The following is a 23,310-nucleotide window of genomic DNA, read 5'->3' as shown; positions in this document are numbered from 1 at the left end:
TTATTTCCATCAGTCGGTGTTATTCTGGTTTAAGACCATTGCTCTCAGCAAACCTCTGTATAAAGCCTATAAATTCACTTTCCAGGGCTGCAAGCGAGGATGACTCATCCCGTTGGCCCACACATGGGGTTTGCAAAGAGCAAGGCTGGTCTGGAGATCTGCTTTTGGACTGAAATTCTGCTGGCTGAGATCAGGCAGACTTTCTGAGAGGAAAACAATTAATTCGGTGGGGAAAGCACACAGGTAAGCTCAAAATGGCAGTATAAATCCCCGTCCGTGGACAGGCTGGACTCCCCAAACACGCTCTGGAATAGCAGTATCTCACTGTGTAATTAAGGGTGATTCTCTCATTAAAATGTGGCTCTTCAAGCTATTAGGAAGTTGTTTGAGAGATTTGCAAAGACTCCTTCGGTTTTTATGGTCAAACGAGCATAAAATCGTGCTTCCCCAAACTCATTTCCTGCTAAATAATACTTACAGTACGTACTTCTTGGAAATGCATGTGTTGCAAATTTAAAATTAAAAATAATTTATCCCTTAAAGATGCTCTTCTGATTCAGTTTTCCCTCAGCCCCTTAATGGAAGCAGCTGCATATACAGAATGGAGTTTACTGTATTTTTTTCCTTCACCAGTTTTTAATAAAATTCTCCTCAGAAGTGAAAGCAATGGCAAAGGACAGCCCTGGCATGTCTGGTTTTAGATAAGTTTTCTTCTCCAGCCTGGGGTGAAAGTTCCTTTTCCCCGGTGAATTCTGCTGTTAGATAGGAGCCCGCACATCTCCCCGCACCCAGCGAGCGCTCCCTCTCCCCGGCCTTTCCATTTCTGTTTAAAGGGAGGAAGGAACTCTCACGAGCATTCATATTGAATCTCCTTTTTTTTGTGTGTGTGTGTGTGTGTGTGTGGTCATACCCTCCTTTCATGTCTCCAGATCATCTCCTCTGCTCCTTGTCTTCCCTGCTGTCTCCCAAATTTTCAGAACAAACCTCCTCCCAAAAAGCTTTTTTCTTGTATTTTTTTACCTCTGCTCAACCAGAAAACAACAGGACATGCATGTGCATCTCGTTGATGGGGTTTGTTGTTGGATTTGGGTTGGGTTTGTTGGTTTTTTTGTCCTGGCATTTCTGTGGCTCCCAAAGATGCGTCACTCCTGACAGGGTTGATATGGCAATATTCAGCGGTCACCTCCTTCACACGCACCGTTTAGAAGAGGTCACTGACAGCACAAAAGAGCTATGAAAACAATTGTAACTTTAATTTGTTTCCTATTAGAAATGCATGCAGCAATCTGTCCTAATGAGAGATTTTCTTTCTTTCCCGCTTCAGCATGTCACCGTAACAGCTCACAGATATACTGAGGTCTCCTAATGCAGGAATCTGTACATAGCACTGTGGAAAAGCGGAGATAGATTTTGTTCTGTTCCACAGCTGAGAAATACCACGGGAACATTCTAAAATACTCTGGAATTAATATTTGATCAGCAGGACAAGTGTGCGTTTCAAACAATTCACTCTAAAATGAATATAAACAGCCATTAATGCCCAATATGGTCTCTTGTAAATCACTTCAAATCTTTAATAATCTATATTGTATAAGAAATATATATGCAAAAATAAAACATAATTTCTTGCAGCTAAAGCATTACCTAAAGTAAACCATTTCAACACTGAGTCAAATTATTTCAATGGCAGAAATCACACCTGTCTCACTGGATAAACTGAGTATTCAGACTATTAAATGCATTCAAGCAACTATACTGCATTCCACCATGCATTGTGCATTGTAGAGAGCATAACACTTCTTAAACACGTAAAATCATTTAGCAAAACAAATGCATCAACCACCAGAGCAGAGACAGCGCCACATGGAGAAGGGACCAAGGAGGTGAAGCACTTTCTTGCTGAACATCCTATACTATGCATCGGGCAGGTTAACTTGACATGATCCCGTTGAAAATGAAAGAAACCCCACTGAAACCTGTCAGTTTGGCATCAGAGTTCCTTTCTACATCTTCTTCTGTGTTCCAAAGCTCACAAGCCACGCGCGGCCCTTGCCACCAGGCTAGTGAAAGGCTGCAACCAGGAGCTCTGTGCGTTTATCTAACAATACCAAAGCGCCTGACGTGACAGCAGTAGCTGATTCCTAACGATGGCTTTGCCTCAAGGCTCGTTAGTGAAATCCACCTCTCCAGGACGGTTGTTACCACTGCTGTGTCTCGACCATCTTCAATCGCTTGGTTCTTGCAGTGCCAGCGTGGACCTGTCTGCAAATCACGCTGCAGATGCAGCATCATAAAAATAAGGTGAAAATACAGGGAGAGGGAAGCAGTGCCATTAAATGGAGTTGGATGCGGAGGCAGGAGTGAGCAGCCATCACACATACAGAAGGTGCGAGGCCACTTTTATGGTAACTGGAGGTATGAGATTTGAAGTCACAGCAAGCTCAAGAGATCCCATTGAGCAGCCACCCAAATGGCTGGTTGTTTTGAGCCTCCACCTTTGCCAGCTGCACTGAGAGGCTGGGATTTGTTTATTTGGTCTGTAGAGAGGTTTTAGATAAAGATGATGAAACCGCATACAGTTCTTGATTGCTTTGTAGGAAATGGTCAGGTTTCTGCAGTGCCCGAGTGGATGATCGGAGTTACTTCTGATTATTCAACGTTCGTACGATAAAACACAGTTAACTGCTTGGTGAGTAACACATTCACAGATTTGTACAGAATTAATCAGGTATTAAAGCTCACTTACAACAACAGATATTAATACTGATTTCTTAACAGGCTCCAAAAATTATATTCAGTACTGAAGTAAACTAAGCCATTTATAAAGTATGAGAAATATGTTTCAGCTGTTAACAGGTTCTGACTATTTGCTTTGACTCAAGAAGAGGTTAAGTCATGGCTCAATCATTATTACACTCAGGTTGTTATTAAAAAGCACCTTCCCATCTCTTTTTTCACTGCATTCGGGCTTTCTTAACTCTTCCATTACCTGACGCTTTAATTCAGGAGGAGCGGTTTTAGAAAACTGGCAGGTTTCTGTCAGAAAATCCAGCAACAGCTCCCCATCCTTGTTCCCTTCAATAAAACAGCTCGTTATGTCCATGTAGGATGGGAGCTCATGCAGCTGGTACTTCAGCCCGGCTGAATCCAGTATCGTTTTCATGTCAGCAGAGGAAACGTAAGAGCAGAGGTCATTTAAAGGGAAGGAAGACCCGAACTTCTTCCACAGCGTTTCCCAGCCGCTGGTTCCTGAGAGATAAACCACCAGAAAAATGCTCAGGAATAAGGGAAAACACTATTTGAACAAATTTGTGATCATCTGGGCTTTTTAGCAGTAGTTGTCATTGTGAGCAGGGTCTCTCCGGAGTTGGATGTGTGTCCTGAGGCATGGAAGACCAAATCCTCTTCTAGTCCTTCACCTAATTACTTTGTGGTCAAGCTACACATGAGCTTCATTGAAGCACTTATTACCAGTAAACTATCTCTCTGCTACATGAAACACATGGGGTGCAAAAACTCTGATCACATTGTCCATGTGGCTGGATGTGTGGTGGAGAAAGGGGTGGGAGGGACAGAGCCCGGGGTGAAGCTGCACCATCCTCCCAGCCTTCATCCTTCGCTCCCATGCTGTTGGGCATGGGCAACGAGAGGGCTGCCCCTCACCCCAAGCAGACCTCTCCAGTGGTGCCAGAAGGATGTTTTTGGCTGTGTATTATCTGGGTGTGCAAAGATGAAGGGTGAGGAAGACAAAGGCTCCTGTAGCACCGCTGTCACCTCCAGAACTGAGCCCATGCCGAGCATGCACCTCTTCTCAAGGGACGTTTTACAAAGAAAACCAGATGGGTAAGCTGAAAACTCCCCAGATGTGCCTTCAGATATTTATTTCCCCTCACCTTGGATCTGTGATTCAGCATTTCTGCTATAAATCATTGATAAAAGGATCACCCAGAATGACTGGATGGGATGAAAATAACTTGGAGCCTAATGAGCAGCTCTTGAGAGTTATGACTGTAAATCTCCATAACTACTAAAACCAGTTGCTCGGCGGTTTTGCAAATGCTTTATCTGCAAACAGTTATTTATAGTCAAATAAACAGTTTGGTGTTTAGAAGAGAGGCTACAATATTTTCTTTCACCTGGTGGAAATTGAATGCAGAGCACTAATTGCAGAAAATTTGCTGGTGTCAGTGTTGTGTGACTCAGTGCCATCTCTGAGCCGAGCAATTATACACTACCTGAACGCAGCATTATTATAATAGCTCTCAATAGGCTCAGCATATGGCACTACTTTTGTTTTCAAGGCGATGTAAACAGATTTTTTTAAACGTCTTAAAAATAACACCGCATAGCTCTTGCAACTCGCCGGCTCCCCCGGCAGGGACGGAGCAGGAGGGATTGCAACCTCCACTGACTGACCAAGCCCTCTGCTATCAATCCTGTTCCCAGACTGTTTTTTAATTAACGTATCCTAATGTGTTTGTGCCTGAGATGACATTACCTTCATTTTTTGAAGTGAGCTTTGTTCTGTTTATCTTTCAGTACCTCTTTTTGCTTCAGTGCTCATTTTCATAGCACTTCTTCCTTCCCCTCTCCGTACTCTTCTTTCCCCCCAGGTTTTCCCCGTCCTTTCCTCTCTGCTACTCTGAGCCCTATTCCTCTCTCCCATTTTCTTGCTGGCCCCAGCAATTTCTACTCCATTCTGCTCCATCAGAAAACACAGAGTCACCTTGCCCAGAGAGGACTGTGAAGACTTTTCATGAATTCATGATTTTCATGAATGTATTGTTTAATCACATTAATTTTGAATAGACACATGTTCCTCCCTGTATTCACATTTCACGAATATCCAAAGGGACAGGTTAAGCAACTGGAAAAGAGTTTCAATTAAGTATATGCAGCAATAGTCTGATACTATGATCTATTCTTGTTCAGTCCAAGAATAAGGACAATAACTCAGATCATTTAAATTACAGATTTCTTGTAGGGAACTGCTTGAAAACACTTCAAACCAAAAACATTTTGGAGAAAAATAGTTTGAATAAACTCAGGTCAGAGAAGCGTCACTTTGTTGTGGACACTTCCCGAACACAAAAAAGGAAATTCATCAAACACATTACATTTGGCAGACATGGCCAAATTCAATAAAAAAAAAATGAGCTTAAACCTCTGAACAAATAACACTTCACATCCCTGACAAAACTATCAGATGTGACTGTATACACAACTAAACTTTCCACAGCTTGTGAGGCAAATCAAAGGCTTTCTAGAGTCAAATCAGACCCCAGCATTGCAGTATCTCTTGTGTACCTTGCCCACAGTATTAAAAGATCGTCATTTACTCTGCTCCCGCATTTTCCTGCTGGATTGACCACAGAGCATCTCTCTCAGATCGGAAACAGCCTAAGAATGCCGTTTTCCACCCAAAATGATGATATTAAGGAAATGGGCAGTTTGAGAAGAAAATGAACCATATGTGCACTAACACCTGCTGTATGGCACAGCCGAGCCCCTTCGTAGCCGTTTGCTTAATGCAGCAAGTCTCCAGGAGCGAGATAATGCGGTGCCCAGCCCGAAAAGCCTTTTACAGAAAATAGCAGAGGCTGGAGGAGCTGTTGCGAGCGAGAGCTGCGGGACGGAGCCTCTCGCCCGCTTCAGGGCTCTCTGCTGCCATCCATCCCTGGCCAGGCTGTGGGATGGGGAAGGGCAGAGGGCGAAAGAAAGGCGTTTTGTGCCCGTGACATGGCTTTGCTGGCTCACAAAGCCTTCGGCTTCACAACCTGCAGCACGGAGCTGCGCGGATGCAGGCGGCGTTCAGATTTCAATGGATGTAGGTGAATGGACACCGTTTATTACTCAGCCAGTTCACCTCTATTGGTGGTAAAGGATATTTCAAATAAAAACCTGCCTTGGTTTCTAGCTGGCCTGTGTTGAACTTGCAGGAACCCCAATGTCCTCATGGCTCTTGCCTGACTGAGCAGCGCTGGTAGAAAAGCTCTCACCTGAGACCAGGATAATGAGCAGCTTCGCCTGCGCTTCCAGGAGGCTGTGGAAATAGCGGACGGTCGCTGGGATGTCTTCTACATAATACAGCATCTGGAAAGAGCAGAAATGCTTACAGAGATATGGTGAGGTCCTGGTGAATATTATAACTGGCACCACTAGGTAAAAGCAACCAAATGGTGGCAATCTTGACAAAAGACCAGCAGGATGACAAGATGCGTCAGCACAACGCCGGGCAGTGGGCTCACGCTGCAAGCTCAGGGCTGTCACTGCTTTGCCTGCTGCTCCAGGACCGAGCTCATGTTCATTCATTAACCTGAGATAAAAAGACTTGCCTTTTTTAGGAGTGAAGATAGCTTGTAATGGCTTCAGTAAACTTGGAAATACAAAGGCAATTTCACAGAGAGGACAAGGAGCTTTGAAAACACAAGTTAAAATGTATTTTTAGTTGACTGCCACCCACAGCCTGGTTAATAGGACTACTGTGCTCAAAGTTGCTTTGCTGTAACTCATCCTTCATTTTTGCGGTTCGCTTATGCTTATATACTTTAAATTACAGGGAAATAAACTCACCTTTCTTCCCCTTAGAGTGGATAATGAGGTCACATACTGCATGCATACTTTTAGCAGCCAAGTCTGACAACATTTACTTTACAGAGAATTTTACCTGGATCATGTGAATGAAGTCCCATTTTTTAGACTTCTTTTCTGCATTCATTCGACTTTCATATTCATAAGCTGTCTCTTCATGCCAGGTAAACTTTACGTTCTCGAGGCTTGATGTCTCAGCCACACGCTCTGAAATACAGGAGAAGGCAGGACAGAGTTATCATCTCAATTGCAAATACGGGACTGATTTCCACTCAGAGCTTTAATACATCCAAAAGTCATATTTGGGCAGGGAGTTTTGGTACCACTTTAACACAGCAGTGGAATATTTAAAACCTTGAGCCCGTATGTGAGAACGGGGCTGTAAAGGTCTTTGTAGATGAAGTCTTAAGAGGGTCTGATGCTTTAATCTTTGCGCCCTTGTTTGGGCTCCTCCAATCTTTACTTGATTTAAAAAAAAAAATAAATAAGAAACTCTTCAACATGACTGGCTTAAGCTGCACTAAAAGATGTTGGCTGGGATAAAGAGTTATGAGGCCATGAACAGCACATTTCATGCTGAATGGCAGAAGTGCTGATGACCCCTTCATAGGTACCATGCAAGATCCACGTGGCTGAGCAGGAGCCAGGCCATGGCAAAGGGTTTTCCAGAGACTGAACAAAGAAATACAGGGGCTCGAGGATGGATCAAGGGGGTTGTGTTTTGAAGAGAAAACACAATTAAAAGCTCGAGAAGGGCAGAGAAAGCAAATGGCTCACTCTGGGAATGTGTCACGGGCATGGTGGGAGAGGGAGCAAGGGCCCATCTCCTGACTTTTAGCTTGTGATGTGTTCAGATAATTTTTCAAAAGCTCATAGTTTCGGCCAATTGCTTCAGGTAAAAGGGATAATAGTGTTTTAAAGCAAAGACCAGTATAAAGAGTGACACACAGTGTGTTTTCAGACCTTGATACAAGGCATATCCAGCAACTGAGGAAAGCAGAAAGCTGGAGAAGTGGATTCAAGGAATAACTTATACCAAGGGCTTGGCTCATCATTGCGTTTCTTTGCTTTTATGGGAGCAAAACTGAGGGATAATTTCATATTTTAGGGGATGCTGGAATACTAATGTCCATCTGTTGGCATATGGAGCTCATCGCACTGTGCTCCTGCCTGGTGCTCGGGATTGCTCCAGGACAAAGCTAGCCCTGATGCGATTCCTGTGCTTCATGGAGTTGTTAACATAAATTTAAAACTTACATGGCCCAAAGGCAGACTGAGCCTTAGCTATAGAACACATGTTCACAACAACATGATTTGCTAAGACCAGCGCCTTTACACCGCTAATCACAACGTTTCTCCTTTTGGGCTCTGATTAGGACATATACCCATCGGACCGATGAGAAATGCTCCATCAGTGCTTATCTCCTCTCTTTTACAGCTGGAAATGGTCCACCCCTTTCGGATGCTGCTGCTGTTACTCTGTTCGCTTCCATTTATCAGTCACTGGCCCCGGCGCTTGCAGTTCAGATTTAATTTACTGTTTTAAATTCAGGCTTCGTTCAGCACCATCACAAATAATCTGGTGCAATCTGGTTCAGTTCAATTGCTAGACAGTCTACGAGGAGACACTGGGAAGAAAACTGAATTGCTTGCCAAGGTGGTCTTTTAAAGTCAACATTTCGGAAAGGGCAAACTCATTCTGATTATGGGAAGTTTCTGCCCAAAGATTCATCTGAAGCCAAAATGTATCACCCTAACCATTTTAAAAAGTTTTCCTTAATTTTCTCCTGGGTTCAACCCAGATTGTTTTCTGGGTCAGAAGCCAGTCGTGTGCCCTGGACAGGTGCCATCAAAACCGGACATCCTGCAGTTGTGCCGTGCCGTGCAGGCAATGGCAACGCAGCTCAGTTGTGGGGCCACCAACACTCCAACCATGGTCCCCAAGGGACTTCACCTGGACATGGACCAGGAATGAAGGGAAACCACAGCCTGGCCATGGGGCTTTTCGGGGCACCTCCAACGTACAATGCAGCCTAAGATAAACCTCAGTTTGTCATCGCTGTACATCCCAGTATGAAGTTTCTCTTGTGAGCGTGGCTTCTCCTTCCCAAGGAGAAAGTATCTGGTTAGGCAGAAAACATAACTACCAAATCCTCAGAGGCACAGATAATGTTTCCAATTCTCCCTGGAAAATCTTAGGGCTCAGAAACCCAATTAATGATACCTTCTGGGGACATGATTAATTACCAAATAAGAAAGTTTAAAGAAAGAAATTCAGATGAATATTTCATTTCTAGTTTAGCATAAAACTTAAAATAAGGACAACGTCTTATATTTTCTCTAACTTTCTTCTGCAAAGAAACTCACTGAAATAGGATGGGACTGCCAGTTACTTGGTGGTAGGTGGATTCAGAGGAACACCAGTCTCACGTAGCCTATGGTCCACAGCCCAGACAGGACAGAAATGCTATGTGCAAGTGCCCAAATTGTCTTATAAACAGAGCAGATGCTCAGTTGCCCATCATTCCCCATCTCAGCCTGGAGCAATGTAAAAGCTCCTGGGATTTTGCACGAGCCATCTGTTCAAAGATCAGGTCCGTGTAGTACAGAGAGATATAAAAAAAAAAAAAAAAAAAGTTTTTCCTGGGAGCCTTTGGTGCTTCCAGTGACTCTGACCTCCCTCACTACAGGGAGAAAGGGATTGTTACTTTTTTTCTTTTTCCCCCTTCAACTTCCACAAGTTGCTTAATACTGGGAATGTTTTGCTTTTAAGGACTTAAGCAAGAGTTGGAGATTTACAGTGTGGGGTTACAGCCTGGTATTTACTATGGTTTGGAGCATTTCCAGCAACGCATACTGCTGACGAGGTTGATTCATTACTGCCACGTCCATTCAGCAGCAGCTTTCCAGCAAGGTATGCTCTGCTCCGGGCTGCTCACAGCCTGGATGGAGTAGCTGGTGTCACCTCCATACAAGACCATAATTACCTGCTAAGGTAAAGCCTGGTAGGTGTTATTTCAGTGATAGATAATCAAACTGTGGATTGATATTTAATGCTCGCTTTGTGGGGCAATTTGGCCGAAGCACCCCTGCTAACATTCAATTCTCCTTGGAAAATGCTTGGCTTTCCTTCACGAATGTTGCTCAGACCTTTGGGCTGGTGGGAGGAAACAAGCTCTAAGCCACAGAGCACGCAGCAGAAATCTTTCGTATCCATCTTGCTTTCCTTTCCATGTTTTCTAATGCAAAGGATGGCAACTAATTTAGTGCAACACTCTGAGGTTTAGCTATTTGTTATTTGGAAACGATTTTTAATATATGCAAGAATTACCATGAGACACTAAAATTTTCCCTTTGACGTTGAGGAAGGATCCTGATTCGGTGCAAGTTGAAAAGCTGTCTGAAATGTGGGGATTTAACTCTGTTCCCATACAATCACCCATCAGTTCCCATCTTCCTTAGCTTTTAAAGTTTGTCTAGCCCAAGAGTTTGCCACGCAGAGGTCTTTGCAGTGTGAGAGACTAAGATTTTAATGAGAGACTGAACATTGTTGAAAAGCAATGATGGCAAAAAAAGCATAAAATAGTGAATTTTAACTTTGAAGAGCCAATTCTGCCAAGAAAGCATTTGAATATGGGGTCATCTAGCATTCAAGTCTTTTTAACACATTTAGCATAGTTATTGTAAATCTAATTTATTTAATGTAAAAATACCTTTGTACTTGGAGATTTGGTCAGCACTTGGCTCTATCACATCATTGTTGATGGTGACGCCTGGATACCTGGCTTGTACTTTTGAGAGGATCAGCAGGTCGATCTCACCTAGGGAAACAGGCAACACGACATGCAAGATGAAAGCAAAGCTCAGCTAAATGTTGTCTCCACCATCATCACATCCCCAGTTTTGAAGCCCAATGCCTGCCATACACGTACAGAAAATGTATCACACAGGTAGATGTAGATGCTTTGGGTTCTCAGCAGATTGCCACTGAGGGTTTAGCTCTAGGATTTGAGAAAAATTTAAATATCAGTCCCCACTATCTTCATTCCTCATCTCTGATTACCACCATCAGTGCCAAGGGAAAACCAGAGTCACGCACATGGAGTGACCTCATATTTTCTGGACTTGCCTAACTTCCCAGGGAAGATCCTAAATTACTCTGATGGTGCCAGTTCTGATGGTCCCAAGTCACCAGCAAACCTAGCAGGATTTCTTTGGAGTCAGTAAGAGCATTTTTAATGCAGCATCTCACTGGTTATCAGGTCATGTGGGTGAGGGAGAAGAGAATATGTGTTTATACTGGAATCAGAAACAACATTCATGTCTGTTTGTCTTTACTGTCCTATGACTTTTTCCATAATTAAGATGAATAGTGCACATAGCATTTATGTTTACCTAATCCCTGTTTGCAGAATACCCCAGAGCTGACTGTACTTTCTTTGTGAGGAACAGTTAGTTCTCTCTGGATACTGCTCAGGCTAGCTGCAATTATTTTTACTGATGGAAGAACCAACAGATCTAACATTTCAAAATTTAAAAGGAACTGTCATCGCTCATGGTCACCACTCCCCATCTACAATATAGGAAGCTCAGGGAGATGATGCTCCTGACCGAGGCATGGGTCCACAGACGATATCACCCTGGCTTGCTTAGCTTGCTTAGGGCTTGCTTCTGCTTATTGTGCTCAAATAAATTTTAGGTGGAAAAAATAACAGAAGAATAAATTTAGGTAGAAAGAGTGATGCAGAGGGTAACTGTGGTGAATAATGGACCCAGGGGTCATGTTGCAGATAAATATTGAGCTTTGTCCTGAAAGATGTACTTGTGCTTGCACACAACTCCATGCGATAAAATTCCCTACGAATGAACAAAATTGTGCATTCAACAGAAGATCGTGCAGCGAATCCTGATGGCCAGACGGGCCCTTGCTGAGGGACCGTGGAGGGAGTGCTCCCATTGTATTCGCACGGCCTCTGCCCATCCTCATGATTTTCAGTGCCCCATGTTCCCACCACGTCAACGTTAGCTCCATTATACAGAAGATCTGAGGTACAAAATGAAAATATTGGGGATTAAATAGCCGTAATGTGTTCCCCAGAGCTCAGCCCAGCACACCGGGTCCTCCCCAGGAGGGTCCTTTTCACTACAAAGAGCTCCCTGCCTGCTTCTGGCCCCACCACACATCACCACAGGTCAAAATCAGGCACCCCAGCCCCGGTCTCACCTGCTCATTAACACCCCAAGAATTTAACATAAAAAGTGTGGGAGACTTCAATTTTTTCAGACTTACATGTTTTTCTTAAAGCAATTAATAACACCAAAATTCACGTGGCATCTGTGCAAGCACGTTCTTTGAGGGAGAGAAATTGAATTTCTGAAGGAGCAGAAACAGCTGCAGCTTCGCTATCACTGCAAACCCTGTATTCTGTTGAAAAACCGGAGCAAAGCCAGTCGTCTGCAGGCTGCCGTGGTAAAATTTGGGAACACAGAATTTGTCATGAACTACAGCAGTATTTTTGATTTTCGGTTGCTTTACCAACTTTCTGTAAAATGGATTAGCCCTTTGAAAAGGCTGTGCAGGTCCTGATAAAGGAAAACTGAATTTTGCATTTCCACATGCAGATAGGTTAATACATTCCCTTCCACTCTTCCGTGGCCAAACCACCCTTGTATTGTTTTTAACCAAAAAAAAGCACCCCTTTGATTCATAATTTAATCCACAGCCTTAATTGACTTCAGTTAGCTCTTTTATATGCAAACAAGTGTCCTGAGGCATTTTACAGTCAAATCTGTGGCAGCTTGCATTATCAACAATTTGGCAATTAGGCTATCCAAATTATTTAAACTCTCCAACACAATTACCTTTTAAAGGCTACCACTATGTTCACCATTAAGTTTCTAATTAAACATTTTACGTAACGGGATAGTTTATAGCACAGTTGCTACTTTATAGCAGCGTTGATGACTTTTATGGTTTTTAAAGGTACAGAGTGCTGCGCGCTGGAGTGTGAACTTAATAAGGGAGAGGCTGTGGGCGAAGGCAGGCGCGGTAGATGTGCGGGTGTAATGGGGTAGGATGCTGCATTAAATGGTTTGCTTGTCTCTCGAGGTGGAAAAGGGGAGAGGAATCGCATTCCTCCCACGCTCCCTCCCCGCGAAGCACCAGGGCGGATGTGCCCAGGGCAGCAGCTCCATCCCTGCCCTCCGCCATCAGCCAGGGTCAGCTGGGGGCATTTGGGAATTCGGTGCCTCCCGACCTCCCAAGGACCTGTGGTGGGAACAAGCTGGCAAGGAGCAGGGTTTTGGTGGTGTAGGGGTTTTTATATCACAAAATGAGTTTTTCCTGCGTGATATTGATTGAAAATTCATCACGCTAAGCCAGAGTGTCCTGGGTTAGGGAGTTAAGTACTTCACTAAGTAAAGTGTTCATGTTAAAAAACCCCATTTTTTGGGGGGGGGGCAGAAGAACAGTTTCCTTTATTTGGAGAGCAGTGTTCCTACTCTGCCACACTGTCTGTTTTATAACTAACACCCATCATTTACATACAATTTTTTTACTTATTAGGAGAGATTGACAAAGCTGAGATTAGTCTTTGGAGATGGTATGACTAAAGCATTTAAACTAAATTAACTGTTCTTATAAAATTTAAGTTTGATGACTTAACGGGCAGAGCAGAATTAGAAAACATAGGCTTTAATTATGGGGGAACTTAAGCAAGAATTTAATGAGAAGCAGCCACTTGATGATATCGGTATTGTTTTTCCACCCAGTGAACTTCAGATAAGAGACTTATTTCTTCTGATTTCTTCTGGAGCTATGTTCAGCTCCAGTGTCTGGGGTGACAGTAGCTCCAGGAGGAGCTTGTGCATTGACAGTGGTCCGCAAGAACGTAGAGGCAGCTGAGGTGGTCACAAAGCAGGGCAGGAGGCAGCAATGATGGGCAGTTACCACATCAGTAAATAGTTACAGGAAAGAGTAATTGCAATGCAAGTAATTTTCTGAGGAATCTAAGACATTACATCGCTGCTTTTTTTTTTTTTTTTTTTCATAGAAACACTATGGGGCAGCTCAAACTTCTCTCTCCCCTTCCTGCTGCAGAAGGAGGCTTCTCACGGAGGACATATGAGAATCAGGGTGGGGAGGCACAAGCTGTTTTCAGAAGATATGGGCACACACCAGCTAACACCATCTGTCCCCTGGAGCTGACTTTTCAACAAAATACTTATTTACCACTTGATCGTTTCTGCAATTTGTAATCCTCTATTCTCTGAAAAAACGGGAAAAGCATACCAAGGTTGAAGTCCATAGCATACCTGCTCCACCACCAACGCTTAAAATATTGATTGTAGACTTCCCATTTCCAATACTGAAAAACATTATTTATACATTTTAGGAGAGCTACCCAGTAGAGAGGGTTACATGCATTATGTGAAGCAGCGGAGATCCCGTGAAGACTAAAACCTGCAGGACGAAATCAAATGCAACGTGCGCATGTCCAGGCATGCCTATGACCGGGTATCACATTCAGAACTCTGCTCTTTGGAGAGTCCCCATTTCCAGTTATTTTGGCAATTTCTAGAGGAGTTCTGCTATAATTAGGAGTGCACAGAAGCAGAAGCAGGTCCGTGCCTTCTCCATGTCTGCGCTTCGAGGACCAGAGACATCCCTGTGTCTGGACCAGCAGCTTAAAAAATTACATTTTGCAAAATGGGGAGAAAGAAAGGTGAGTGTAACACTCAAAAACCCTTAACGAAGCTTCGTCAGCCCCATAAGTCCCTGGGCCCTGAGAAGGGTCTCCCCAGAGCCAGGACTTCATCCACGCTGCCTGCTGCCCCAGCCAGCCTGCAAAGCCAGGGGTCCAGCAAAAAACACGTGCCGGCAGGCTAGGCAGCAGCCTTATTTACACATACTAGAGAGAGCCTAAATATTACCTGAAAAGATTCATTTTAAAAAGATGCTTCCAATCAAATTTAATGTTCGAACGTAGTATCTGTTACTGCATTTTAGAGTCGATTCAGGGTAAGCACTCAAGGAAACAGTGCAGCCTTATCTCCTCCCTGCTAGGCAGGCTCGCGCCGAAGAACAGCCCTTCAGCGGCGTCTGTAAATGAAATCTCCAGCCAAGCCCTACCAGAGACCTTCAGACGGGGCAGCCGGCAGGGAACAGCAATCTGCCTCTCGCAGGCATCCCCCCGAGCCCGTCCCCACCACAGGACCGTGCCACGGGTCTGTCCTCCAGCTCCATGTGGCCACCTCCATGTTACCTCGCTATCTCAGCCGGCAGCTGCCTCTCCACGAACTCCCGCATGCACTGGTGCTCGGTCGAATTCGTGAGGAAGAGGCGGAAAGACTGGAGGTATCTGGCGGGGTCGGTAAGCAAGCTCCTCATGGGCGATGCCATGCCGCGGGTCGGAAGGGTGCGGGAGGGGACAGGTTGCTCCCTGCAGCTCTTCTTTCAGACCTATAGAAGGAATAACAAACGCCAGAGAGGTAAAAACCAGCGCGCACTTGGACTTTGCTCTGCCTCCTCGGCCCTGCTGCTTCATCTTAGAGCATTTAAAAAAGTATAATGTAATTTTGCAATAGAAGCTGTAAATCAGGTTTGACCAGCAAAGGGTAATATATCATCTTTAATCTGCGCAGAGGAAATGCCAGCATTTTTTTAACTGTGCTGACACAGGGCTCTGTTAAAACCCAGTAAAAGGGTCTTTAGTCAGTTCTTAAATAAAAGAAAAATTCCCCTATTTCTTGAAGGCATGGAGAGGCTCCAAAGACTTGGTCTGGATTAGAAGAAAGTGCAACACACATCTCCAGAGATGCTGGCAGATGTCTCTATCTGTTTTTTTAAGCGTTTGATGTTCTTAAAGGGAATGCTGATGGTGGGGTGAAAACAATGAAAACCTTATAAATGCACTCTTTATTTTTCTAACTCCTCTGAAGATAATGGTATGATTCCCATGGGCTAAGTAGTTAATTCACAAAAGCCACGTGAGTTACTGGAATGGATGTTGTGCTAAACCCGGCTTACACAGAGTCGGGAGCGGGGGAGGCAGAGCGTGCTACCGGGAAACGTTGGGCTGTACCTTGAAAAGTGCACAAAGACCTGTTTAAGTCCTCTTAAACTGCAGTTTAAGTCTATCTTGTCTTGTCCTAACTGGCAAGGAGAAAGAGGTCCTCTTCCTTCTTATGGGTCCTGGGCTTAAGGACCACACTGCCGCTCTTACCATCAGATCTGACTTCCCCGCAGAGGTTATGTCCCAGCCACCTCTCGTTTTTACGGCTCCCCTTGGACTGTCTCCAGCCAAGCCCTGTTGCTGTCGAAGCGCAGCAGCCAACAGCCGAAGCCTCCCACCCACTGAGCTCCCCCGGCTCCCCGCGCAGCTGGGACGGCGTCCCTCACCCCACCGAGCCCCCCGCTCCCCTTTGCCTTCACTCACCTCTGAAATACAAACCATGGATTTTCCACACTACTTTTCTTGTCCCTTTGAATTATAAGTCTGTCCTCAGTGGTGCTCCCAGTCCCTTGCCGCTGCACATCGAATAACAACAGTCTCGTCCCTCCCCTAAATCATGAACGGAAACACAAAAGAGTATCAGGCTCGGGTTCATACTTGTCATTGCCTCCCTTTCTGGCAGTGAGCTGGTGATGACTTTTCTGACTAACTATGCAACCAGTTTTCGACCCACCCAATAGATGCCTCATCGAGGCCACGTCTTCCTCACTTGTTTATGAGAACGTCATACCAGATGGTGCCAACCCTAAAGGCTCTGTATAGGAGCGACTCCTTCTCCCCTGTATGCTGGGACAGTTACAGCACCGGCAGAAAGATGGGCTTGGCACAATGTCTCCCTCGCATCTCCACGTTCCCTGGCCATCCCCTTATTCTATTTCTGGTGCTCACTCCTTTTCAAAGGACAATTTCTAGGGACAGCTGTCTTGCCAAGCAGCTGCAAGTCCCCAGCTCCTCCTGCTCCTCCTGTCTCCTTTCCAATGATAACATGAGCTGCTTGGCTTTGCCCACCTTCCCTTGCTGCACATGCCAAAGGTAACATCCAACTCATGACATGTTTTGGTTTTGCATCCCATGAGCCACATGTCTGCACATTCCAAAGGTGGTGATGCACCTCCTCTAGCATGTGCTGCTACCAGTGCCATTAGGTCAATTAGCAATGCCTGTTAATTGCCTTCCTTGAGACAGTCCCAAAGACCAGCAGCAACCTCCGGAGCAGGACCCAAGGTGTGATTTCAGACCCACACCACCGCCGAGGCACAGCTGGCTTTTGGTACGCTCCTCACACCCTAGCCCCACAGAGAGCAAGGATGCTTTTGAAGGAAAAACCAGCAAATCCGAGTATGTTAAACAGTAACGGTGATGAAAGGGGCCTGGTAACAGGCAGATGGGAGAGCTTTAAAAACTTTGCTGGGTCCCAGATGCCCACGAGGGCCAGTTCAGAGCAGCATGGGAAGGCAATGGTGTCCCCCCCCGGCCACGGAGCTCACCCCCTGCCACCTGCTTCAGTGAGCCTGGTGGTGTTAGATAAGAGAGGCGATCTGGCCCATGCATTAGCCACAGACCAACAAACACAGCTGAATTGACTCTATTCGTTGGAGGACAACCACTTGCAGGGCAGTGTCTGCCTCTCAGGCTGCGCACCCAGCCCAGCTGGCACACCTGAGCCCTCTGGCAGGTACGCCGACACCCCCGGATCCTTCCCCAGACGGTCATCACTGGAATCCCCAGCAAAATCTGAATTAACCTGGGGAAAACAAGTATGAATTTTGTGAGAGAGAATAAGGGACCAAACATCTGGATGTACATCAGGTGAGAATTACTGCTAACCCACCCTGAAAATAATGTGGTATATTCCTTGTTTACCCATTCCTCTGCTCTGCCCAACTCCTCACTTTTTTACTTTAAGTGCGTAAACAGGCTTGGCCATTTGCCACTAACATATTTTACTACTTTCAATCTTGCAAAAATATTTTTCAGTTAATAAGAGGAGATATAGATGATTGACCTTTTTACTATGCCTCCCTCTACTTCCCGTGATCTAATTTGTAGACGTCCCCTTCTCGGCAGTCTCTAATGAGCAGCTGAGATTCGTTTTCATGTTAGGTGCAGTTCAAGGAATTTGTCTCATTTATTTCATTACGCTTCTGACTGTTTGAATTTGCCCCATTTATTTCATTATGTGTTTTGCCGTTTGAACTGTGGCCAGTTAACTTTAAAAATGAGTAAAGAGAAGGAAAAGAAGGATTTTTTTTTATTTTTTTTTTCTGAATCGGGCCAATAGAAACTTTTGGATAATAATGTTCACTTGGGCACGTCCCCTTCAGTGATAATCCAAATTTATACATAACTCCCTAAAAAGATTGAGGAGTTTCAAAAATGGACTTTGTGTTTACGCTGCAGTTGCTTGATCCACCCCTGGTTTGCGCTGGTGCTAGCAGAATTAAACCTGCTTTAAACTCCCTGTAAAACTCTATAAACCTTCCCCGTGAAGCCAGAAAACAAAGCGAGCTTGCCCTTCGCTGTAAACTATTTGCAGCAGGAGCTTCGGCTTATTAGCACAGGATTACAGCTTGTCAGTGAGCTCTAACAAAGCAGGGATCCCTCTTGGAGGAGTTTAACGCGATCTGCTAAGCCCGCGCTTGTCTGGCTGGCGGCCGTACTTACGTGCGAGCGGTCTGTGCCTCCCCAGGCCGCGGGCTCCCATGGCACGATGCCGCTGCGGTGCTGGGGACGCGCTCCCGGCCGGCCGGCCACTGCCCGGCGGCTGCTGCCGTCCCACCCCCGGGGCCGCGACGTGGCGGCACGCAGGAGGATTTTACCGCCCGAGAGAGGAGCAGGCGACATCGCAACCTCGCGCAGCGACAGTTGCCTGCAGAGGCAGAGGGGACGGTTTAAACCCTGCCCGCCGTGTCCGGCCGGTGCCCTCCATGCGGGCCCTACCTGGCGCAGGCACCAGCACCCCGGGAGCGTTTAGACGCAGAGGTCTATCAACGTGTTAATTAGAGTCCGGATGAAAAATAAAGCCCTGCCACTGGTATATAAGAAATGCGACTCTTGACAAATTGGAAATAGTTGTCTCAGCGTGTGGCACACAGCAATGTACAGTGTCATTTACAGTTTGCCTACAGAAGCCTACAGATATAACTGCTTTGCTTTTTAGTTCGTTTTCTTGCCAGCAGTTGAAATTTTGCTTATCCCTTACTTCCCAGGGCTTAAGCAACGGGAAGCATTTTCCAAGTTGTGTGCACCCTCCACAGCCCAGTCAGGAGCACGTTTATCCCGGGGAACGCAGGCGTGGAAAAGAGCACTGACCCGTGTCTGCTATCACACTGCCTTTTGGTGTTCAGAGCCTTAATATTTTCCCTGGGTGTGCCTCATCGTTCCTTCATGTTTAGTGAGAAGGAATTTTTTTGAAGTTAAATGAAGAAGTTTTCCTTCTGGACTTAGATGGAGAAATGAACTGCTCATGGAGAAATGAACAGTTCATATTGAGGAAGTCATATAAAATAATACCAGTGATATTAATAATCTTGCTTTCAAAGGCACGGTTACAGGGAGAATGGCTGTAGTTTGACATTAAGCTGAAAGTTTACTGAAATAAAGATTTCATATCAACAGTTAAAATTGTTCAGCTAGAACAATGACTGTGTGGGAAGGCAACACCCGCTGCATTTTTTTATCTCCATACACAGCACCATTTCCAAACCACTTGGAGAGAAGGAGGTACAAAGCCCTTGGCCAAGGAGTGAGCCAAAAGCTGCAGGGCCACGGCGTTTCAGTACCTTCTGCGGGTCCCTTGGCAAAGAGGGATGCCAAAGCCACGCAGGAGGGACCGACAAGCGGCCCCACAACTGCTTTGCTGTTTCAAACCGGTGATCGCGACTTTATTTGCAAGAGGCATTTTAAGGAAAACGAAACCCCAGCTACTCTGTCAGACAGCCACGAACAAAGCCAGATTCTCTTGGCTTGAAGAGTCCTGGCGAACGTTAATTCTGCAGCAACGGCTCCCGCACAGGCTGTGGGTGCAAACCCCGCTGCAGCGGCAGCTGTGCAATGCCGTGCAAAGCCCTGTCCTGGCCCCGTACCGGCGATAAGTGCTGCTGTTCAAACGTAGCTGAACAGCAAGGTCGGTGGTGTTTGCCTGGTTTTCTTTGTAGTTCTGGAAACCCGGATTAATTGGCATCACTAGAGCTGCGCAAGTTGGTTAAAAGAAAATAAACTCAGTGTATCTGACTCATGCTTTTCTCCCTCTGCAATCCACTAAAAATGAGTTTTCCGAGTGCCAGGTGCCATTAATATGAAAGCTGAAGTTCAGAGAGCCAAAAATAAAAATTATGTGCATCTGGTGCTTTTAAGTGCTTTACGAAAATAAAAGATGCTGCTGTTAATTGGCTTCTTTAATTTCCTCTGGAGACACATTCTGTGAGCTTTAAGCCGAATCCCAGCCGTGTCAGTTCGACGTGATCTCAGTGCTGCCCCGGCGCAGGGTAATTTGGGAGGGGGGGATGCTGCACCACTGCCTAGACCTTACTTTCACCGCCCCCAGCCCCTTCCCTTCCCAACGGTGTCCATACGTGATGTGCTGCAGAGGCCACTGTGCCCAGGGCAGGGCTGTGCTGAGCCAGAGGCCACGGAGAAGGGCAGGAGCCAGGATGGGGGCTGGCATCACTCTGCAAAATGAAATCCTGCAGAGAAGCTGGTCACATTGTCCTAGGTCTATGGTTTTGTTCGTTAAGGTGGTTTTGCACTGTTTAACAGCAATATTTAGAAAAGAAAAATCACCTCCCTGTGCCATCCTACCATGCGTCCTCCTGTACACAGCGCTGTCCTAGAGGGCAGGAGGGTGAGTGGTTGAAAGGACATCCCGTAAGCCTTGAGGGCAGCAGTATTTGGAAAGAATAGCTATTGTGCATTAAACTTCTCTCTGTCACAACAGCTCAGGGGACAATTCATGCTCTGTAGATACTTGGCCAACAGTGACATGTTAGAATATTAAAAAATAAAGTTGTAGGATGAGTCCACCCAGAAGCCTGACAAGGACCCAAGTAGTTGTCACTGGCCCCTTTTAGGTGAGGTGAGAGCTGGGAACAGTCAACATCTGCAGATTATTTCCTTCTCTGGAGCACATCTGTGTGGGTTTTGGCTGAAAATTTATACTCTGGGAAGGAGGAGAAAGGAATTAAATGTTACAGTCTTGGTCCAAATGAATCATTATAATTTCTTCTCCCAGGGATGCTGGGAGCGATGCTGGGAGCCAGCCCTCGCTGAAGGAGGAAAGGTGCAGGGGAACGTGCCCGGCCACACACCCCTGGGGTGGCCACCAGCCATGTCCACAGCAATGCAGGATTTCCCGTAGGCTGTGCCCATCCACAAGCTCCAACGGCCTCGTTGGTCCCACGGCAGAAGTGGGAATAGCAGCACAAAAGTATCCACTGAAGATTTAGAAGTGTTATGACGACTCGTTAATCAACTGATGCCTTCAGAGAGGAAAAGTGCTAAGTTAACCAAAAAGCTGGGTACAGGCAGGGCATTGGGGCAGGCTGCTGGTTACGGGCGTAAAGCCAGGTGATCAGAGGTGTAATGCTGCGTAATGCTGATTTCTTCTTGGAAGGGATGGCAGTGCCAGAATAGACCATCAGTCACACACAGGGCTGCAGCAACCCTCGCTTGGGCGAAGATCCATCCCTTTGGAGCAGGGATCAAAGCCTGGAGTCACAGCTGAGCAAAGCTGAGCTTGGGAACAGGCAGGGGATGCATCCGCGTGCAATGTCCTCCCTGCCTTAACAAAACCCGAGAGTCCAAAGTACACAGGTCAGACCTAGGAAACTGGATTTTCAAGAGGCAGCAGGAGTGGGAAAGGCTGGGCAGGAAAGACCGAATTTCTGTCCTCTCACCAGGCTTCAAAGCATCTGTAGATGGACCAAATATCTGAGCCCAGAGATCCAGGAGTTTATTGGGCTCACCTCTGGATCTGATTGAATCGCACTCAGCCAGCCTAATAAAAGCAGAAGCTAGACGTTGCTTAATGTCTAAAGAATTATTTCTGCTGTCTTCTAATAAAGCACGCTGATGTAAGCTGGAGTTGATAACAAGATCGCTGCGCTGGGGTAGCAAAATCTCATTTTACAGGACAACCGAACTGTCAGTGCCAAAGAGCAGACAGGTTATTGCTCATGCTCCTCCAAGGTTGCTTTTATTAAAATGGAAATTTCCCAAGCTTTGCATGCACACACACGCAGCCACGGGTGCAGACATCCCTTCGAGGGGGAGAGGGGCCAGCCGCAAGGCCACAGCCGCCTGCGGCTCATGAGTTGCAGCCCTTACAAACCGGGGTGGCTCAGGGGAATGGCAGCATGGCAGCGAAGGGGCTCATGTCTTCACAGCCCCCATCCTCACCACGGCATTGGGGTGGGTTTGCAGGTACGGCAGCCCTGGGTGGGTGCGTTGGGCTCCCCCATGGCTGCACACCATGAATTTCCCATGTGATTTGAGTGAGGATTTGCTCTCCCTCCTCAAACCCAGCGTAGGCATCATCACCTTAAAATTGGGCTTTTCACACTTTGGACTGCCACAGTTCTTCATGCAAGAGCGACACAGCAGCTCAGCCCCTCTCCAGCACAGCCAGACTCGAACCACTGCAGCTGGTTCATCGCTGCAGGTGGTCCCCACCCCTAGGATAGGATAGGATAGGATAGGATAGGATAGGATAGGATAGGATAGGATAGGATAGAATAGAATAGGATAGGATAGAATAGAATAGAAATTTCAGTTGGAAGGGACCTACAATGACCATCAGTTAAAGCATGTTATTAAAGGCATTATCCAAATACCTCTTAAACACCAATGAAGGCAAAAAAAAAAATATAGCAAAGAATATAATATATAGCAAAAAAAATAGCAAAAATTAATGCCTGGCTGTATTTTCAATTTTTGTTGTCATAATACATTGAGCAACTGCAACAGGCCAAAACGGAACTTGGCTGCTGAGAACAATTTATTCAACAAATGTGTCCTTTTATTTTCCCAAGTACATCTGAGGAACAGATTAAATTTTTACAAATGTGTGCCTTAGTTAAAATAATTTTGCTTTTTTCCCCTCCCCAAAGTTAATTGAATCAAAGATTGTTTGTGAAATATCTCATTATGGAGCACTGCAAACTTCTGGCTTGTAATTAGTGAAACAAATCAGCACTCTATTCCCAGACTGAAAAAAATAATTTTTAGAGCATTTGAGTTAGTAATTTGAAACTGAAATTCTTAATTAAATTAATCTCAGAAAGAAATTCAAGTTCCAAAAAATGTCAGTAAGGGATTTCATTATTGCGTCTGGGTTTGGAGGTGGCAAAGGATGGTGCAACCCTTCACCAACTGGTACTCCTTACCAGAAGGAGCTGGTAGAAAGTGATGCTGCTAGAAATCACCCAGAGCGTACAGCTCTCGTCCTGCAAAGCCACGAGGCAGCGATGGACCAGACACGAGAGCCCCAGCCTCTCGCTGCCCCTGAGCAGTATGCAGCTCACTTTTTCCTTGGGACTTCAATCTCTGCCAAGAAACTAGTTTCTGCGCTGGAGAAGCGTGAAGGACTCGGCAAAGACCTGGCTCAGGATATTGATGTCGTGGGAAAGCAGAATTATTGCAGGGAAGAGGAGCTGGGTTTTCCTCTTTGCCTCTTTTGCTGCTGATTTAGGTTTTCTACACAGGTATG

The 23,310-nt window shown here is 45.7% G+C and overlaps 1 protein-coding gene and 1 long non-coding RNA gene across 7 annotated transcripts; one reads left to right on the top strand and one right to left on the bottom strand.

The window, feature by feature from the left end:
• Positions 1–1,544: 1,544 nt before the first annotated feature.
• On the bottom strand, positions 1,545–18,472 carry LOC104641906 (histamine N-methyltransferase). 6 transcript variants are annotated; one of them, XM_075757238.1, is made up of 8 exons: positions 18,270–18,423; positions 17,265–17,349; positions 14,856–15,052; positions 13,906–13,958; positions 10,305–10,412; positions 6,668–6,798; positions 6,000–6,093; positions 1,545–3,249 (listed from the first exon to the last, which is right to left on the bottom strand). In XM_075757238.1, exons 3-8 carry the CDS (start codon positions 14,990–14,992, stop codon positions 2,894–2,896), a joined length of 879 nt encoding a protein of 292 aa, XP_075613353.1. In that variant the 5' UTR covers positions 14,993–15,052; positions 17,265–17,349; positions 18,270–18,423; the 3' UTR covers positions 1,545–2,893. The 6 variants fall into 6 exon arrangements, 5 of the variants coding, with proteins under 5 accessions (XP_075613353.1, XP_075613350.1, XP_075613352.1 ...); XM_075757235.1 differs by lacking the exon at positions 17,265–17,349 and having other exon boundaries at positions 18,270–18,465; XM_075757237.1 differs by lacking the exons at positions 17,265–17,349; positions 18,270–18,423 and adding an exon at positions 16,044–16,700.
• LOC142602391 (uncharacterized) lies at positions 16,711–22,338 on the top strand. The gene is made up of 3 exons (XR_012836184.1): positions 16,711–17,414; positions 19,298–19,731; positions 20,836–22,338. It is a non-coding gene; the product is annotated as an uncharacterized LOC142602391 (long non-coding RNA).
• Positions 22,339–23,310: the final 972 nt, after the last annotated feature.

Source organism: Balearica regulorum, chromosome 6, assembly GCF_011004875.1.
Source record: "Balearica regulorum gibbericeps isolate bBalReg1 chromosome 6, bBalReg1.pri, whole genome shotgun sequence".
Classification (NCBI taxonomy): domain Eukaryota; kingdom Metazoa; phylum Chordata; class Aves; order Gruiformes; family Gruidae; genus Balearica; species Balearica regulorum.
Note: the sequence above shows the minus strand (reverse complement) of the source record. Positions and strands in the feature narration are given on the sequence as shown.

What these genes read in the sequence shown, in the direction of transcription:
- LOC104641906 (XM_075757235.1), bottom strand. Translation starts at nt 14,992, where the DNA reads ATGGCATCGCCCATGAGGAGCTTGCTTACCGACCCCGCCAGATACCTC. An exon ending in CTGCCGGCTGAGATAGCGAG is followed by an intron (nt 13,959 to 14,855) that starts GTAACATGGAGG and finishes AATGTTTTTCAG; the next exon opens with TATTGGAAATGGGAAGTCTA. An exon ending in GCTCATTATCCTGGTCTCAG is followed by an intron (nt 3,250 to 5,999) that starts GTGAGAGCTTTT and finishes TTTATCTCTCAG; the next exon opens with GAACCAGCGGCTGGGAAACG.